At 37.2% G+C, this 20,108-nt stretch overlaps 1 protein-coding gene across 6 annotated transcripts in view; it reads left to right on the forward strand.

The window, feature by feature from the left end:
* HERC2 (HECT and RLD domain containing E3 ubiquitin protein ligase 2) overlaps positions 1-20,108 on the forward strand; it is a 115,336-nt gene that overhangs the window by 25,073 nt on the left and 70,155 nt on the right. For 5 of the 6 annotated variants that reach the window (XM_064438268.1, XM_064438302.1, XM_064438286.1 and 2 more), the window contains exons 5-20: positions 5,382-5,601; positions 7,252-7,352; positions 8,153-8,309; positions 9,114-9,224; positions 9,549-9,720; positions 10,319-10,492; positions 11,111-11,299; positions 11,958-12,109; positions 12,951-13,108; positions 13,540-13,653; positions 15,034-15,285; positions 16,215-16,408; positions 16,944-17,144; positions 17,705-17,933; positions 18,007-18,131; positions 19,447-19,625. In XM_064438268.1, coding sequence (XP_064294338.1) covers positions 5,382-5,601; positions 7,252-7,352; positions 8,153-8,309; positions 9,114-9,224; positions 9,549-9,720; positions 10,319-10,492; positions 11,111-11,299; positions 11,958-12,109; positions 12,951-13,108; positions 13,540-13,653; positions 15,034-15,285; positions 16,215-16,408; positions 16,944-17,144; positions 17,705-17,933; positions 18,007-18,131; positions 19,447-19,625 — 2,728 coding nt within the window. The remainder of the gene's footprint in view (positions 1-5,381; positions 5,602-7,251; positions 7,353-8,152; positions 8,310-9,113; positions 9,225-9,548; positions 9,721-10,318; positions 10,493-11,110; positions 11,300-11,957; positions 12,110-12,950; positions 13,109-13,539; positions 13,654-15,033; positions 15,286-16,214; positions 16,409-16,943; positions 17,145-17,704; positions 17,934-18,006; positions 18,132-19,446; positions 19,626-20,108) is intronic. The other variant, XM_064438294.1, reaches the window with a different exon arrangement.

Raw genomic sequence — 20,108 nt, forward strand, 5'->3', positions numbered from 1 at the left:
ACAACTTGTGCATGTATGGAACAACAGAGAAATTTACACAGGTTTCTGTGGGACTTGCTGTTATTGTTGCTCATAAGTGTATAGAATCGTAGAATCATAGAATGGTTTAGGTCGGAAGGGACCATTAGAGGTCATCCAGTCCAACCCCTCTGCAGCGAGCAGGGACATCTTCAGCTAGATCAGGTTGCTCAGAGACCTGTAGAACCTGTCCTTGAATGTTTCCAGGGGTGGGACATCTATTATATGGGGCATCTGTACCAGCTATTTATTCATCTTCCTTGATGCATGCCATATGTGTCTCTTCTAACCCTTAGCGTTTTATGTATATCGCTATTGCGTGTTTAGAAATGTCTTCAATACACCATGTCTTTGTAGAAATAAAATTTGAGAGATTTGAGTGTTTTCGACTTCCATCCAGAAGTGCAGTTTTCCCTTAAGATGAATCCTGTTTCTTTTTTTGTTGTTGTGTTGTTTTTTTTTTGTGTGTGTGTCCTAAGGAAAAAGCGCTGGCTAAATCTTTCTCAAAGCTTAAAAGTTGTAGAGCCAACTCACTTTGACTGTAGGTATGGTTGAGTATTTATTTAATACCACTTGAGGTCAGGTAATTTTTATTTCTTGGGGAAAAAAAAACCAGGAACAGCTCAACTGTGTAAAAACTATGTGTGTAAAAACTTAACTTGAAAAATAGACTGATTCAAATTCACTGTAATCTGATCTCATTTCATATGTTTTAAGATACTAAATACTGCATACTTGCAGGCAAAGCTAGTTTAAACTCACCTTAATTGTTGTCTGACTAGAAAATGCTACTTTCTACTTGGAAGTTTCAGTAGTAATGCTACTGTTCTGCTTCTCTCCTAGGACAAAAGAGTAAATGAGGAAATAATTGTAATGCAAACATCCTTAAATAAATAAGCAGTGTACAGTTGAAGTGGGAATATGGTTTTCTTGTAGTCAGATCTGGTTTACATTAGCAGTGAATTAAACTATTATGCTCGTAAATCAGTGCCATGATGTAGCACTTCTGGGGTTTCCTCATGTATGGGTGAGAGCTTGTTTACCGACTGCAGCATCTTGTTTTTCCGATATCGTTAGTATAGCTGATTGCACTAAGAAATGCTTCAGAGGCAATACCTAAGGGGGCAGGTTAAAATTACCCATGTGAATTCAGTGAGATACTGTTGAGGTATACGTCACTACTAACAGCAGTCGAATCTGTCTGTGTTTGCTTTGTGAGACAGGAGACATGCAGAACTTTAATCCTGTAAGGGCTACTATTTACATGATTACATCTACATTTGTGCTGTGTACAAAGGTAATTAAAAGCAGTCATGGCATTAAAAACATTGTTTTTAACCTCCTTTATAGTGACATTTTCTACTTTAATAAATTTTCTTGATCGATGCTTTTAAGTTTAGATTTAGAAATGTTGAGAAAAGAATGGTTCAGTCAAAGGATGACATTTGACCTTCTCTGATTTACATTTCTCTTCTCAGAACTCCTTTATCCCTATCTTTTTGTTTAATACTTTCTTTCCACTTGGAACAGATTTTAACTTACCTCCCCCACCCTCAACTTGAAAGCTGTTGGTCAGATCAAAGTATCTGTTTGGTTGCTGTTTATGCTCGGGGTGTGTGCATGTGTATGTGTATTTTTACACACACACACAAGGCTCAGTTCTTGCTATTTTGTTCTGTGCATGAGTATTTGATCATCAATTTAAACAAGTTTTGCTCATAGTGTAAAACTCTGAAAATTAAGCGCCCAGCCACATAGTGAGATGCATTCTGAATATGCATGCAACTTATTCATTATTTCTTCTGCTGAATGCTAATAAAGTGAGGTCTGCTGATGGTCGTCTTTTGAACAGGGGAGCAAAGAGAAAGAAACTAAAAGCTAAATGCCCTTTAGGAATTATCTTTGTTGGTATAAAATAATTTTGGGGAGCATATTTAGCTTTGTTTCCGAAGGGAATTATGTGTATGTGATTGCATTTTTGTCTTTCCCTCTAACTTTTGAATCCACTCATTCTGTGGTGATGGCTTGCAGGGCCATTAGATGCCTGTTAAGCCAAGCCAACTACACCTTCTATCTGTTCTTTGTCCAGTAGAAATACCATGTAGTAGAAGGGGAAGAGAAGACAAAATATAAAAATCTCTAGGAAATTCGAACACATTAGTCCTGCTGCTGGCAGGAATGGGCTCATTGTAACGGTCGATTCTTGCCAAATTCTGTTTGAAATGTGTTTTGAATTTTTAGGTCTGAAATGTCTCCACACCGTAACATCTATATTTGCGTTTACTGAAGTGTGTGACTCAACCAAAATCCTTGAAACTTTTCACTTTGATATTGGCATTTTTAAGGTCCTTAATTTACCAGTTAGAAGCCTGTGGTGTTCCCTGCAAGAGCTAATGAAATAAGTGTGTACTGGGTTTGCATGGTAAGGTTTCAGTAACGGGTGGGCCACAGGGGTGGCTTCTGTCAGAATCTGCTAGAAGCTTCCCCCATGTCTGACAGAGCCAGTGCCAGCCAGCTCCAAGATGGACCCGCCACTGGCCAAGGCCAAGCCTATCAGTGATGGTGGTAGCGCCTCTGGGATAAGGTATTTAAGAAAGGGGAAAAAAACCTGTGCAACTGCAGTTGGAGAGAGGAGTGAGAATATTTGGGAGGAACAACTGCAGACACCAAGGTCAGTGAAGAAGGAGAGGGAAGAGGTGTTCCAGGCACCAGAGCCCGTGGTGAAGACCATGGTGAGGCAGGCTGTCCCCCTGCAGCCCATGGAGGGTAACGGTGGATGCAGATATCCACCTGCAGCCTGTGGAGGACCCTGGACCACCAATGCCAGAGCAGGTGGATGCCCAAAGGAGGCTGTGACCCTGTGGGAAGTCCATGCTGGAGCAGGCTCCTGGCAGGACCTGTGGCCCTGTGAGGGACCCATGCTGGATCAGTCTGTTCCTGAAGGGCTGCGCCCTGTGGAAGGGACCCATGCTGGAGCAGTTTGTGAAGAACTGCAGCCTGTGGAGAGGCCTCACATTGGAGAAATTTGTGGAGGTCTGGCTCCAGTGGGAGGGACCCCATGGTGAAGCAGGGGAAGAGTGTGAGTAGTCCTTCACTGCTGAGGAGGAAGGAGCCACAGAGACAACAAGTGATGAACTGGCCACAGCCCTTATTCCCTGTCCTCCTGTGCTGCTGATGAAGAGGAGGTAGAGAAATCAGGAGTAAGGTTAAGCCCAGGAAGAAGTGAGGGGGGAGGAAAGGTGTTTTTAAGATTTAGTTTTTATTTTCTCATTACCTTACCCTGATTTGGTTGGCAATAAATTAAACTAATTTCCCCAGGTTGAGTCTGTTTTTCCTGTGACAGCAATTGGTGAGTGATCTCTCCCTGTATTTTTGCTTACAAAATAAAGATTAAGTCACACCTAAGGTAACAGCAGCAACCTCAGAACACACAGTTTATATTTTGTAGAAGGTTTTACTTTGGTGTTCTGAGTAATGCTAACACTTCAGAACTGAGATTTTTTTCCTCAAAATTGTGGTATTTAATGAAACAAAAATTTAGTTGCATCAACCTGCAGGTATACTGGAGCTTCAGACTGGATACTGATACAGTCACCCATTAAACCTTCCAAATAAACTTACATATGGCCATAATGTTAAGGGACACTATAAAAGCCAAACCAAACAAATCAAACATGGCTTTGGCAAGCATCTGTTTTACTTGTGTTACTTTACATTGTGATCTGAGGTAGCTGTATGTATGTAACTCATTGCTAGTCGACTGTGCTGTAGAGTTCTTTGGGGAATTTTGTAGAGCTAATATTAAGGACAGTGTGGCTTTTTTGTCATATTTCTTGTTGAGTCAAGGTATGAATGTGTATAATAGCTGCTGTTGCTTTTGTCTAAATTTTTTTTAAGCTCTAGACTGCATGGAACACTTTATTCTTACTCGTTGAAAAAATAAGTTGTTCCTCATAGTCATGTGGAAGGATGTAAATTGGCCTAGGGAAAGGAATCTAACGTGTTATGAAATGGTGAAATGTGAGTAGCAGTGTTGAAAACAGGCTGGGGGGATGGCTGACAACAAACCGTAAGTGACTGTGCAATGCGATCCGGTGGCAGAGAAGGCCACTTGAATTCTCTGCTGGGTACGCAAAGATGCGTCGCAGAGTGGGGGCAAAACTTTGAAATACTCTATACAGTTACAAAAAAGTTATGCCTCATTGGATACAATTTTTAGCTCTAGACACTGTAAGTGTCTAGATACTGTAAGTGTGTCTAAATTTCTATAGCTTGGAGGCAGCTGTTCCAAAAAATATGTTGGTTTTGTGGGTTTGTTTGGTTTTTTTTTTTCCTCCTAAGGTCATGTCCAAACTCTCACAAACACTGTTAAATATATGCACACACGTTTTCTTTGTACCCCTTAGGCATCAGGTGAAACAAAGGTACTCTGTGTATCAGACAGGCAACAAATGTGGTTGGCCTACAGATGAGTAGAGTAATTCAGTGCAAAGCAGAGTGGGGTGGTCCAAAGATCCAGCTGTTAAGAAAGGCATAGAAAAGAACCCTTCTAAGAATGCACATCATTGATGTTTCTCCTAGGAATGAAAGCTACAGAGAACATAAAAATACACAATTTCCAAATTTTTATTCTAAAGTGTTGTGGGGTTTTTGGTTGTGGTGCTTTTATTTGGTTGGTGTGGGGGTTTTTTGGTTTGTTTGTTTGCTTCGTGGTTTTTTTTGTTGACACTACTTTTTACCATCTGTTATTAGATTACTAGGACTTTGGGATATTGATTGCTTTTTCTGGTTAGTGAAGAATTAATTCTGTAGTGTTGGTCTTTTAAGACGCTTGCAAGTACTATTAGCAAATAAATTTCTGACAGTATTTATTTCAGAAGCTTAGCAGCTCTTGGCAGTGATCCTAGAGCTTCTGAGAGTAGTCTCGTAACTTCTGAGAAACTTAAGATAATGTGTATCAGTGCAAAATGAAAGCATATCATTGTGGGGACTTGGAAGGTTGTTGCCTACACTTAAGAGAAGTCTGACTCTGAGGTCTGATGATACCATCTAACTTGATTTTTTGAAATGCATAAATATTTCCTATGACATTTTAATTTCAGACCTGAAACATGAAGGTTCAGATATATTCACACAAAACCAGTTTTGATGGTAACCTTTGTCTAAACACCTGTTAAATATGATTGTCATTATGTAATAGTGTGGATTAGAAATGTGCATTAAATATGGAAATGGGAGTTTCACAGGGTTTTGAGACTCAGACTTCTGATCAGTTCACAGTTTTCAGTTTGTCTTGATTTTTCTTGGTACTGTATATAATAAAGATGAATACCTATACAGTGGTATCTTTCTCTGATTTTCAGATGTGAATGAATTGAAGGAGTGCCTTCACGTACTAGTGAAGGAACAGCAAAGTCTGGCCATACAAACTGCTACAACAGCTCTTTCAGCTATGAGGCTAAAGCAGAGGCTAGTTATCCTGGAACGATATTTCATTGCACTGAACAGAACAGTTCTTCAGGAGAATGTTAAAGTTAAGTGGAAAAGCAGTAGTATTCCTCTGCCTGTTGTGGATAAAAAAAGGTAATGACACATGCATGAACAAGTTAATACATTAGGAGAGTCACTGGAAGGTTATCAACCTGTGTGTGAGAGCTTAATCTGATTTATTTCTTCTCACGAAACATTAGCAGTAAAGAAACTCTTCCTATTAAGATGGTTTTACGTGGTGTTATCTGCCACGTGGATTTTCGCCATGGTTGATGGTTGCTTCTAGGGTCGCAGTTCATACTAGTGGGTTTTTATTGTAATAAATTGCTGTAGATATTGGTTTTTGAGTCATAAGTATACTTTTATTGAGGTATTCCTTTTGTTCTACTCAACTAGAAAGTATAGCAAAGCCTATTTCAGAAATGCTGATGGAGGTTACATAGTTCTAATAACATTGATATATTTTTGTCAATATTTGCTCAGTTGAGGCACATAAATTTGAAAATACAAATACATGGAAGTTGGATATAGTTTTCCTTAGCTTAGGTGAGAAGAGCTGTAACTCTACATTTCATATGACACTTTCCAGAAAACTAATGGAAAGTAATCAGATGATTTCTTATTCAATGTCTACATATTTTATTGACCTAAAAATAGAAAAGCCTCTCAGATGAGGTATTAAAGAAGCTATTCAGTAGCTGAAGAAGATTGCTGTCTGACAGAACAAGCAATTCAACCAGGGAAATTGTTACGTTAGATTGTCTCTAGCTTCAAAAATGAAAGGAGACAGTAAGTAGATACCATGACTAGTTATTATGGGATTGGAGTTCTGACAATGATATCTTTCCCTAAATAGTCTGTTCTCTGATTTCCCCCCCCCCAACAGTTCTGATTAAAAAGAGCCCTGGTATATTTATCAGACTGCTAAAAGTGCCAGTTTAAATTTTTTCTCTCTTGAGAAAGACCTAAGAAGTTAACATTCTTTTGATGTGAGATTAAAAAGAAAGCAGAATTGTTGGTGTCCTTCTGAGAGGAAGCAGTAGGGAATCTCCTGTTGTTAAGTACAAAGGAAAGTTTACTTAAATTAATGTGATTGTTTGCATAAAAAGCTTAACAGAAATCTATGCAAGTCCAGTGGTTATTAAGAAAAGTTCAAGCTATCTCTCTTCCTTACATGCACCAATACAGAAACTGCAAAGAGAGATCTGTAACATTGGCACTTGAATGGAAAGATAAGAAATGACAAAATTGATGGAAATATTAGTAGTTGACGATTCATAAAAACCAATAGCCTATAAGCATAATTAATGCAGTCCAAATTAACTAGAAGTATAAACTTTCTGAGCAAATAATGAGTGCATGAAGTATTTTACGCCTGTGTGTTCCGAATCCACCATCATAATTTCACTTGAGTAACTACAGGCACCTCTCTAGCAGCCAATTATGCTAGTCTAGTTTAATTTTTCTCTGTGAAGCTTTTGATGTTGGGGGTTGAATTGGTTGTTCCCTGAATCACGTGAAGCTGAATTTTAGTTGGTGACATTTTGATGCTGATCACCTTAGTTCTTAAGAGACGATTAAAATTTTTTACAAATAAAAATTGTGTAATTATAGATGCATGCACATAGCTAATTATAAAATTTTCAAATAGACAACTTATACAAATAATTGCTAATGTAAACATATGTTGTTGTTGTTATTATATAAATTATATCGAGGTGATGCATATGTAATTTTACTTAGTCCAAGACCTGTTGGCAAAGGTGTAGAAGGACTTGCACGAGTCGGATCCCGAGCAGCACTTTCATTTGCATTTGCGTTCCTTCGTAGAGCCTGGAGGTCAGGTAGGTCTACTCTGTAGCATATTGCATATATTTATCATTAGAAGACAGATTATTCATTAAACCGTGTGTGTATTAAATATTTGCATAGAACTATACCTTTATAAATGTGAGATTTGCATAATTGTGTTTTGTGTTTATGTGGTATTATGCACAGCAATACTGTTGCTGATTGAAACCACGCAAGCCAGTACCAGTGCTGTGTTGTGCTGGGTTATTTTTATGTTTAGGAGCACAAATCAGGATTTAATGAAGAGAATGTATTTTTAATGTCAGGTTTCAGAAAAGTTAGATTGATTCCCCCCCCCCCCCCCGACAGGTTGATCCACTATATTAATACACAATAGTAGCAGCTTAGAAAAGGAGTTTGGAGCAGTAGTATGAAACTTGTGTTTAGTATGTATAGTTGTCAGTGATTGTCAGATTGCAGAGGTTGGCAGAATTGTCATCTGTGCCACTTTAACCTACCTGTTTGTCTCAGTCTGGGCTGTTTGTTCAGACCGCAGCTGTTTGGCTTGTTCTTTGTCCAGGTAGCTCTAGTTCTTCTGATTTCCTCAGCAGATGTGTAGTGGGACGAGCTGGTTTAAGGATCGCCACCTTTCTGATGTATTTTTGTGAAGCGGATAGTTCTTCAGAAGTCTTGCAGTCAAAATGTTCATTTGAAAATTGAGAACTTTGTACATAATATTAAGTAACTCGTAAGCTTGAGGTTAAAAAAAAGAAAGTCCGCAAAACATTGTATACAATAATTTGTATAACTTCTGTAAAGGTGGGAGTGTTACTAGTATTACTGTGTTCCTTAGGTGAAGATGCAGACCTGTGCAGTGAATTGTTACAGGAATCACTTGATGCACTACGAGCACTACCAGAGGCGTCCCTTTTTGATGAAGGGACTGTATCTTCTGTGTGGCTGGAAGTGGTGGAAAGAGCGACTAAATTCCTAAGGTCTGTTGTGACTGGGTAAGTTTCTTTTTCTAAACATTGCTGAAGTAGTGGTTAAATGGCAAGCTTGCATCTCTTAGCAGCTGATGGTATAAACGTAATAGTTTATGGAAAATTAAAAAAAGTTGCTTTCCTTTTCTAATGTTGTTATACAATCAAGCAGAAAATACATGAACCATTGAAATGATGCTCTTTAAATATGATTTAATTCCCCTAACGGTTAAAGAAAAAAATCTGGGTTTGAGTGTTCTGAATCACTGCATTTAGGCTTACCTGAAAAGTGGTGTTTCACTAATGTAAACTGTATCCACATGAAGAGTGCTTTGGTAATACGGTATATGTGTACACTTAATTGTGTCTTTCTAGTGTAGTAAAATAATGCAGGCTTTTGTGTGTTTGAGGGAAAATGCACTCATATTGGACTTCGAGCACTCCCCTGCCTTTCCCCATTATTTAAGGAGGCTTAAAGTCACCCTTTTACCAAATCAACCCAAAAATGTCTTTTGAATACTGGAACTAGATCCTTATAGAAAATATCATAAAGAATATTTGAATTTCACCTGTGAAAAATGTTTTTCATATTCTTAGCATATTTAATAAAGCTATTGAGTACGTGCTAGGGACATTTTTAAAGCGTAGCTGACACTCTAAAAATAGATCTTGTGTGGAATGTGTCAGCTGTTCTTTTCAGCTACTTTCATCAACAATTTTATATTTTTCTGTAAGTTTAGTGGTTCTTGGTGTGTTGTAGATGCTTTTGGTAAGCAAATATGTATTGTTTCTACTTACTCCTTAGTTAATGTTTGTTTGACTTTTAAATAGAGATGTACATGGAGCTCCCAGTACCAAAGGGCCGGGAAACATTCCGTTACAAGACCAGCACTTGGCACTTGCCATATTGCTAGAACTGGCAGTGCAGAGGGGTACCCTAAGGTGAGAAGCATGAGCACTCTGATCTTTAACCATCACTGTCTGTTGGAATGGCCTGAGCAGAGCCTGTCTTCAGTTTTTATGGATTTGGGTTTAATGTAATAATTATGGTCCAAAGCATGTAACCTTTTCTGTAATGCGGATCAAGATCTTATGTTAGCTAGAGTGCAAAATCCAGTTTTGATATTTAGACAATCTGTTTAAAATGGAAAGCCATGACATCTGATACTGCTAAACTTCAAAATGTAGAAAGTGAATTGTATGGATAACCTAAAATAATGTTTTTAGGAATGCTTATTAATAGAAGATGTAAACTTCCTCTTTCAGCCAAATGTTGTCTGCAGTTATGTTGTTGCTTCAACTTTGGGATAATGGAACGAGGGAAACAGATAATGAGCGATCTGCACAGGGAACAAGTGCACCCCTTCTACCTTTGCTGCAAAGATTTCAGAGTATAATATGTAATAAAGATGTGCCCAATGCTGAGGAAGATATTCAGGTACTTACCCTTGGATTATTTGAAAGGGGCATTATGTTGGTATCAAATTTCATTTGGCTGGCTAAAAGAATTATAAATTATCCAAACAAAATTGGCAGTAGTGTTTTCCATGTAAGGTGTGTATACACCACTGTTGTTTGGCTTTCCTGTGTATGTTTGCGTTTCTTGAGGTAGGAGGAGGAATGTCATAGAACGGTTAGAGGTAAGCATTGTGTTTCAGAGTTAATGCTTTTGTGATAATTAGCTTAGAGATGTGGCCACTTAACTTTTCTGCATATTTGAATTGGTCTTACTTTGTTGTGTTTGAAGTTAATTGAACTATGACTTTTAGTGAATATTATTGAGGTTGATAAAACATAGTAAATCAGGGGTTTTTTTTGTGCTTGCAACTTTGTTATATTCACAATCTGACTATATTTTCTCAACAAATGGGTTTGGAATTTTTCTCTACTGTAAGAAAAAAGGATGTGCAGAGTTATTCGGTTTCTCTTAAACTTGTGCAGATAGTCAGCATGTCTAAAATATATTGTGTATCTGTATGTGTAGTGGCATAGAAATACCTTGAATGTTCTTCTGACTACTCTTTTTTCTTTTCTAGCTCCTGACTTACCCTCTGAGTCCAAATGAAAGTTTTCTAAGGTATCTGACTTTACCACAGGACAATGAGCTAGCGATTGACCTGAGACAAACAGCTGTAGTGATCATGGCCCATTTAGATCGTCTAGCCACCCCATGTATGCCTCCACAGTGTAGCTCTCCTACATCTCATAAGGTAACTGCCTGCAACGTCAAATGTAGTGAGATACTTTTCCTAAAAGCGCAGCTGATTTTCATTTGGAAGGAAAATGACTCCTAAGGTTCTTCAAATTTCCTTTTGATTTTCACGAGGTAATGTTGAGTTGCCTCAATTTGTCTTACCTGAGCATCTTTTATTACATCAGTGCTCTTTCAGTCATCCTTGGAGTACAGTTCTGTGGTTTGTGAACCATTTTTTCTTATTGCAGTGCTATGGCTTATTCTGCCATATTGTGAGCTGTTGCCTGTGTTTATCAGAGTAAATGCTCAAGACCAGACTTTATAAATGTTGGGGGGTCTGACATATTTTTTTTTAAAAAAAGAAGTAAATGTTAAACCTCCCAAGTTGAAAAATCTCTGAACACTTAGTGTAGATATTTATAGCTATTCAGTACCAGATTAAACTGAATATGATGTGTACGAGTCTTTATTTGTGGTATTTTCTAATAGGTAAGCTTTATTGGCTACTGGCAGAAATGACTATCACAGATTTGAGTATATTTGGCATATATAGGTTTAAAAAATAATGTATTCTATGCCTTTTGTTAAGTTACATATTTTAAAATTAGTACTTATAGAATTTCTTATTTTCTAGGGATCTCTGCAAGAGGTCATTGCTTGGGGTTTAATAGGTTGGAAATATTATGCTAATGTGAGTGGTCCAATTCAATGTGAAGGACTTGCCAGTCTTGGCGTTGTGCAGGTTGCCTGTGCAGAGAAACGTTTTCTAATATTATCTAGGAACGGACGAGTTTATACACAAGCTTACAACAGCGATACTCTGGTGAGAGTTTTTCTTTCATGTTTTAAAATTTGTCTTCTCTTCTGTATTGCTTCATAGCTTAAGTCTGCCCCTTTAACTATTTACAGTATCTTGTAACAGTAGATGGAGACATGCTGATTTTTGTGAACATTTATGTTGTGGGTTTTGAACTTTCAGAAGTAGTGGTTTTGATATCTTGTATTGATTTTGATGAAATTCAGCTGGTTTCTGTAATTTCTATCAGTCTAGAGGTTATGAATACAGTGATACTTGCTTTCACTGGTATGCTGGCCTTGGTAACAGCTGTAGAAATTGGCAGATATGAAATGGATTTTACGTCAGTGATGTAACGCTGCCCAAACTGTGTAGTTTCTCAAACAAAACTATTCTGTAACAGAAACGTTTGCCACTAAGATTGCCTGTAAGATTAAGATAGACACCATTTTCATATATACTGAAGACCTTTTGAGGATGGGAACAAAATAACTTCAAAGCATTGTTTTTGTCAGACTTGAATAGTAGATTTGGCTTTTTTTTTTTTAATACCTTCACCTCATTAATTTGAATGCACAGTTTTGATAAAGCCTTAGGAAAACTGTGCCTAGCTATTCTGTATATAGGCAAGTGATGGAAAATATAAGCAGGTTTTGTAAGTGTATTGCTTTTGTTTGGTTCACAGGGACCACAGCTGGTACAGAGTCTAGCTTCCAGAAATATTGTGAAGATAGCAGCACATTCAGATGGGCATCACTACCTTGCTTTGTCAGCAAATGGTGAAGTTTTCTCTTGGGGTTGTGGAGATGGTGGAAGACTAGGTCATGGGGATACAGTGTATGTAATAAAAATGATCATAACATTTATTTGCCAGTGTTCCGAAATCACAGTAAGAACTATTTAGTTATGTATATAAGCATGTTCGGCATTTGACATTCATCTCTGTTATTGAACACAAATTGTATTCTCCCTGCTTATTTTCTCTGCCTGTAATATTCCCAGTTCTGTATTAATGCTGCTTTCTGAAAAACTTGTAGATAGAGGATGTAGTAGTGGTTGCACTGTTTATTAGGCCTTTTATTCATAGTTTTATGAATCCACAATGCATTTTCTCTAGAAACATCGACTCAAGTATTCGAGCGAGGTCGTAATTTCCTATGCAGTCATGTTGCATATATAATTTCCTTTTTCCCCCCTTTGTTAAACAATAACATTACTGTCCTGCTGTTGTGTTGGAGCAGTCTTCTACAGGGGTATTCTGTAGGGAGTGTACCTCAATGTATTTTAGAAGTTTTAAGTGTCTTCTCCCAGTGCTGAATTCCCTGTAAAGCAAGGGAGTTACTTTGTAAGGGTTAGCAGTGTCATGAAATTAATTGTTCAGTTATAGTAATTAAAGATAATGTGTTTTATATAGTAGACATTTTTTTAAAAAACAGTGCATTAATTTAATTAGAAATAAAAATCATACTTGTCAGACATTCCTTCGGTGGTTTGTATGTTGTTGAACAATCTGAACTTAATTTTTGGCTTGTAGCTCTATTTATATCTTGATACTTCAGACTAGTGATAAAGTTTGCAGGTTGAATTGCAGAAATTGTTTTCTAACAAGCATGTCACACCTTTTATTATCTACTCATCAGATCACCTGTGTGAAATATGTCACCTTTTTGTTAAATAGACCTCTGGAGGAACCGAAGATGATATCTGCTTTATCTGGAAAGCAAGCTGGGAAACATGTTGTTCATATTGAATGTGGGAGCACCTATAGTGCAGCCATTACTGCTGAAGGAGAGCTATATACATGGGGACGAGGAAACTATGGCAGGCTTGGTCATGGTATGTTACTTGATATCTTTAAGTTGTTTGTCAAAGAATTGTTCATTGTCTTTCTCAAATGATCTTTTACCCAACTTACCTAAAGCTGATTTGAGAATGGTATGTGGTTTCACATGAATTGAAATAATTATGGGGGGCATTGTTTCAAAACCACTAAATTTGAGTTGTGTGAAAATAAGCAATTAGATGGAAAAGAAAAACCTACACTGCTCTCCGTTCCCTTCCTTGTGAAGCAAAGACTATCCCATGGGCTAAATCCATATTAGATATGTAAGAAACCATATGGTAGCTTAGTCACGACGCTCAAATCTGAAAACAAAACCAAACTGGCACCCTCCCCCATGCACCCAAAAGCAAACAAAAAACCCCAAACAAAAGAACATACTAGGCCTTCTCAGTTTTGCTTCTCACAGAACTACTTTGTTTTGAAGGTTCCAGTGAAGACCAGACCATCCCAGTGCTGGTCACGGGGCTGAAAGGACTCAAAGTTATTGATGTGTCCTGTGGGAGTGGAGATGCTCAGACTCTTGCAGTTACTGAAAATGGTTAGTAGCAAAATATAACTTAACACTTTAAGCTTACCTTTTTTCCCTTTCATTCTGAAGATATTTATACTGCAGATATGCTTATTTCTAGTGGCTTTAATTCTGGTAAGAATTTGAAGCTGAAATTCCTTTTGGGGAAATGTATATGTGCATCTATACATTTTGTGTATAATGTATGCAGATACATTTCCATGCATAGATATGCAATATATTAATTATGAGTATGCGAACGTATTTACATTTATGGTATTTATGTTTCAAATACCCATGTAAATGTATAATATACACACAAATATTACATATATGTACATACATGTCTAAATTTTATGTGTTGTTATATATGTGCAAATAACTGTTGTGTTGTCACAATAGCCAGAATTTTGAGTAGGTGAGTGGTCTATGTTAACCCATGGGAAGTGCCAACGAGAGGCCTGTATTGAAACTCTGCTTCCCAGCATCCCTGAGTGACATGCTTAGGGTGAGACAAATTAAAAACCTGAACTTCACTGTGTGAGGTTAAGCCCCAAAGTCATCCCTTAGAAAGCAGGTAGTTCTTGGAAACTAGTTGTTCTTTTAAAATATAGCTGGTTACGGTGATGTGCAGTATTTAAAAGCTGAAAGACTGGCTCATCCAGGAAGTAGAAACCCAGACTTTAATTGGAGTCCTTGGACTCCTTGAATGCTTCCATTGCTGATCAGAGTACCTTAGAGACTATCTTATGCAAGTAGGGAACATAAATGCATCAGTGTAAAACAAGACTTTTTGGACATGCATGTGTTTACCATTCTTGAACCATAATTTTATTTAATACAGATGCAGAATGATTTGACTATTTCAAAGTTGCTACATCAGGGCTTAGATTTAATAGTGTATTTCAAAAGAACATGACAGACAATGGCACTTTTAATTTCATTTTTGTGAAATGGTTGAACGACGAACTGAAAATTAAGAAAAAAGGTTTCGCAGACAATTTGGCCGTTTGATGTAGAAAAATATTTTGCAAGTCCTTATGAATAATGCCTTATAATAAATGAAGGCAGTTTTTAACTAAAGATCACATTGCAGGCTTGATTTGCTGTAAATCCTATACTTCATATGTTCTTAAGAAGAACTTTCTGTACACTGATGAATTTTCAGTGCATGCTGTGTGTTACACTTCTTATGTTTAGTTTAATCAACATGAAAGCTTTTCAGATCTTTCCTTCTTATTGCCATGAACGATTAGAATTTAATTCATAACTGCTCTTCTTAAATTACAATTTGAAAATTGTGCTTATTATAGAATCTCAGATTTTAAAGAACTTGCTTGTCAAAACAGATAACTTCATTGCATGAAAAAGCAATGCAATATTTTTAGTTTTCTTTCTCTTGATTTAAAGGCCAAGTGTGGTCTTGGGGTGATGGAGACTATGGAAAACTGGGAAGAGGAGGCAGTGATGGTTGCAAGACTCCCAAGTTGATAGAAAAACTTCAAGATCTGGACATTGTGAAAGTACGATGTGGGAGTCAGTTTTCTATTGCTTTAACCAAAGACGGCCAGGTCTACACCTGGGGAAAAGGAGACAATCAGAGACTTGGGCATGGAACGGAAGAGCATGTTCGATATCCCAAACTGCTGGAAGGCTTGAAAGGTAGTTATCAGAGCTGGAAGTATTCCAGAGTTCTTTTTGCTCTTGTTGGAATATTCTACCGGACACTAATGATCTCAAATTTAAGAATGATGGTACCATGTACTCTGTCATATTTTATACTGGTTGCATTGGGAAAGCTAATAGCACACATTTTCCATCACTTCTTCATTTATACCTTTAGAATTGTAGCTGACTTAGAGCCACTATGTTACAACTACTATAAATGCTGCTTGTTTTGTGTTCTCTTTATTACTGCTTTTCTTTTATTAGGTTCACAGAAATGCTTATTTAAAACATGTATTTTTGCTTTGTCATTCAAATAAATGTGGGTTTTTTATATATATATATGCTTAGATTAAGGCATGTGAACGGAATAAATGACGATCACAGGCAACAAGTAATGTAATTTAAAGTTGTGTTTGTGCCGGTACTTTTGACTAGTTTGTAATAGAGCGAAGATTATTTCTTCCATTTGTAAGAAACCTGAGGTATTGTAGGGGTAGATGAGGAAGAAACCTCTTTTATTACTTTCTTTCCTAAAGTTGTTGTCCATACATGATGAATGATCTAATTGAAAGTAACTTCTGAACTAATGACTGCAATATAACTTTACAGTCTCTGTTCATAGATGGGGAGATCTTTTAATAAACCCTAAGTACTAAGTAGAAGGAACACAAAATTGAAGATTTTTTTAAAGTCAAAACTTTTGTACTTAAGCTGTCTCTTAAGAATCTTGAAATACTTCCTTGGTTTTTCTTTTGCTGTACTCTTCTGATCTACTACGAAGGCAAAGGTGGGACACTTGACATCCATAATGTGTTCATAATTAAGTATGGTTGTAATTAGCACAGTTCTCCTTACCTCTGATATTTTTCTGTTAATGATTGTGATCTTTAAGTTATATTTTCAATATTTGACTTTCCTATCAGGGAAAAAAGTGATAGATGTAGCAGCTGGATCTACCCATTGTTTAGCACTGACTGAAGATAGTGAAGTGCATAGTTGGGGAAGCAATGATCAGTGTCAACATTTTGATACTTTGCGGATCACCAAACCAGAGCCCGCAGCTCTCCCAGGATTAGACACAAAGCATATTGTTGGAATTGCTTGTGGGCCTGCTCAGGTAAGTTTTATTTTTGAATTCTTAATTGCAGTTTGTCTTTGTCTCTCACTGGGACTAGGTCTGTATGCTAATCCGAACTCGCATGACTTTTCATATTCTTATTTCTTATTCTGAATAAATGGAGGCTTGGAAGAAGCAGCTCTTGTGTGATTCCTCTGCCAAAAAGGGATGACCAGCTTTCCCTCTATCGGGTGTTCTGAGAAGTAGCTGTTTACCTGTTTTGGGGTTGTTTTTTTTTTTGTCTGGTACAGCAATTGGATAGTTGTCAAGCAGAATGTTTCCTGCAGCAAAGACAGTAAGGTATCTGGACTGGCATAACAGCACTTTACCAATCTCTTATCACATTTTCCAGGGTTTAACATATGTTCACAAGGATGCAAGTGGAGGGTTATCTTCAACAGATGTGCTGATATTATTTCCATGTCTTCTATTACTGTTTGAAGACATGTGTTAGTTCTACACTCCTACCTCTAATCAGTGTTATGTTATATTTGGGAAATAACCGTTGGGCTTTGTATATTGTTTCCATTTATAGAGTTTTGCTTGGTCATCGTGTTCAGAATGGTCAATAGGCTTGCGGGTGCCCTTTGTGGTGGATGTTTGCCCCATGACATTTGAGCAGCTAGATCTTTTACTAAGACAAGTGACAGAGGGAATGGATGGCTCCTCTGACTGGCCCCCTCCTCAGGAAAAGGAGTGTATGGCTGTGGCAACATTAAACCTTCTAAGGCTTCAGGTACCTTCAATTTCTTACACATTGAGCAGTCACTGAACTAAATGTCTCAGTAAATTGCTTGGATGAATACTGTGGACTTAATGTGCTTTAAAACATTTTTATTGATTTAAAAAGTGAAATAAGTACAATATCACTTTCTGCTCTCTAAACTTTGGCAGCTAGAGGTGTTTTTTTTTTCTTCCTGACAGCTTTTTGGATCTCATTAACAATGAACTATTTAAAAAAATGTAAATAGATTGCGCCTTGTATGTGCTACTTTTCCTAGCATACTGTAGCGAAGCAGAAACAGTTGAGGTTATTCTTTAGGCTATTACAGTTCAGAGTTTTAGGGGATATAGTTAAATATAATGAATAATCTTTGACTATTAGTTCAAATTCAGTATGTGTTCAGGCAAGCCAGCTTTTCCCTTTAATTTTACCGATTTACTTACGAAAGTTTGTGTCTTGGTCAGTGAACTTACTCAATTGCTCCAGGATGGACTCTTATTTTTTCAAGGTCATATCTCTTCTTAAATTTTGCCGTTTTGTTTTGTTTTCTTGTTTGTTTTTTTTTTTTTCAGCTTCACGCTGCCATAAGTCATCAGGTGGATCCGGAGTGCCTTGGCTTAGGTTTGGGCAGTATACTGCTCAATAGCCTGAAGCAGACAGTGGTAACATTAGCAAGCAATGCTGGTGTTCTTAATACTGTGCAATCAGCTGCTCAAGCAGTGCTGCAGAGCGGGTGGTCTGTGTTACTGCCGACAGCAGAAGAGCGGGCTAGGGCTCTTTCAGCACTTTTACCCAGTGCAGGTTGGTCCAAGATTCAAACCTATTTGTTTTGTGTTTGCATTTCTAGTTTATTAATAGCTTCTTCAATTCTTAGTTTCAGGAAATGAAATGAATGTAAGCCCAGGCCGTAGATTTATGATCGACCTCCTGGTGGGAAGCTTGATGGCTGATGGAGGCTTAGAGTCTGCACTAAGTGCTGCTATTACTGCAGAAATCCAGGTATGTTGCAGCAGCTTTTCAGTTCTGTATAAACAGAACAAGATGATGTATCAAGTGTTTTCTGAAGCGTGTGGATTGATGTTATCCTCTTCAGACCTAAAACTTGAGCCAGTGTTTGTATGGAAGACTGAATCATATTCTCCTTTTTAATAGAATGTTTCTTTTCGTTGCCTAGAGTGATGATTTTAACAATGGTAACAAAACTTTTTCAAAAAGACCTGTAACAGGAGCATAATTTTACAAAGTGCTTTGTACCTTTCTCTGGGATTCTTGAGTTCTTCATTTCCTTGATGCCACCCGTATCTCTCCAGCAAAAATTTCAGCCTTATTACTTAAAATTCAAGCTGAGTAAATTCTTTGCAGCATCCCAAATTTCCATAGGTTCCATCTCAGACTGTTTTGAATATTTAACAGATGTTGACTAGTTATACGAAGAATGAAAGAAACATACTGTTTTCTCCATTAGCCTCAGAGATGGGATATCCTCTGCACAAACTGATGTAAATTGTATTTATTTATAGCTGTGAAAACAAAAATATGCTTTTTCCTTGCCTCTTCCTTTGTTTAATTCTTCCTAGTGTATTTTCTTCTTGGTTTCTCTCCACTGTTGGTAAATAGGGAGGTTTATGATGCAGAGGAAATGCATGTATTAAGTTTTGCTGTAATGTATAGTCTAGCATTAGCATTTTCTGTTGTTTAAAGACACACAGGACTTCTTGTTTCTTAACTGAGTCTCCTAGGGCACATTTATGTTATAGCATAAGTGAGAAGTGCCTGAACCAACTTCAGATATGTGCTGAAAGTGATCTACGTGGCAGCGTACAGCACTGCACAGGTTAATTTACATTGTCTAAAACTTGGGTGAATTAATTTCCATAGGGTCCTTTATGACTATAGAACAGTAGCAAATCTAACCCCAGGTTCTGCTGCAGTGGACTGGATTCATTACTTCTATAAATAGAGTAAATATGCCTTTGGTTGTGAACTGTGCAATAGCTACTGGCATGTTTAAACATGCACAGATCAGAAATCAATTGTTAACTTGGTTTGGTGGAAATGGAGTGCAAGTTGGTCTACTCTTGTTTACCTTCACCTCCCCCCACCTTTCTTATTATATTATAATGGTTTAGAAGAAGTGTGCCCCTGTGGTGGTTATGGAATACATAATCATGTTTGTGTGGTAGGAATTGTTTAATTTCATTTCTGGCATAGGTAAAAGTAATTTGATCTTGTTATTGTGAATAGTTGTTAGAAAAATGTTTCATAATCGGAGTGGCAGTTTGCATGTTTTCTTTAACTTGATTAACTTTTTTAGGATATTGAAGCAAAAAAAGAAGCACAGAAAGAAAAAGAAATTGATGAACAAGAAGCAAATGCATCAACGCTTCATAGGAGCAGGACTCCATTGGACAAAGACCTTATTAACACTGGAATCTATGAATCTGCAGGAAAACAAAGTTTACCATTAGTTCAGTTAATTCAGCAGTTACTAAGGTAATTGCTTCAAATTTGTCTTTTTTTTTTTTTGTACAGAAGATCTGTTTAGATGTTTTATGAGCTAGTCAACTAAAGGAAGGCTCATTTTGGTTAGCAAATAGTCTCCTGCTAGCATTTTAACACCTCAGAATTCAAAATATTGAACATTATCCTAGCTTGTCTATAGTTTCGCTATTTTGTTTGCTAAGGAGCAAAGTTCTGTGTTTAATTACCTGATTTTAGAAAGTTTTGTTGCCTTGCTTTTATGGATTTGGATACTTCTTCCTGTACTCTGAAAGTCTGTGTAACAAATATAGGACAAACGTTCAAAAGCCTGCCCTTACAAATTATGAGAATCAGCACAAATTTATTTAGAATTGAATGTTCTGTCCTTTTTATTTAGAAATGAATATTTTTGCCTCAAGGAGACTCTAGCTGGGACGATAAGTGGGGAAATAACCTGAATTTTTGATTTATGACACTGAGGAAGAATTGCGACTG

Source organism: Phalacrocorax carbo, chromosome 1 (assembly GCF_963921805.1).
Source record: "Phalacrocorax carbo chromosome 1, bPhaCar2.1, whole genome shotgun sequence".
Classification (NCBI taxonomy): domain Eukaryota; kingdom Metazoa; phylum Chordata; class Aves; order Suliformes; family Phalacrocoracidae; genus Phalacrocorax; species Phalacrocorax carbo.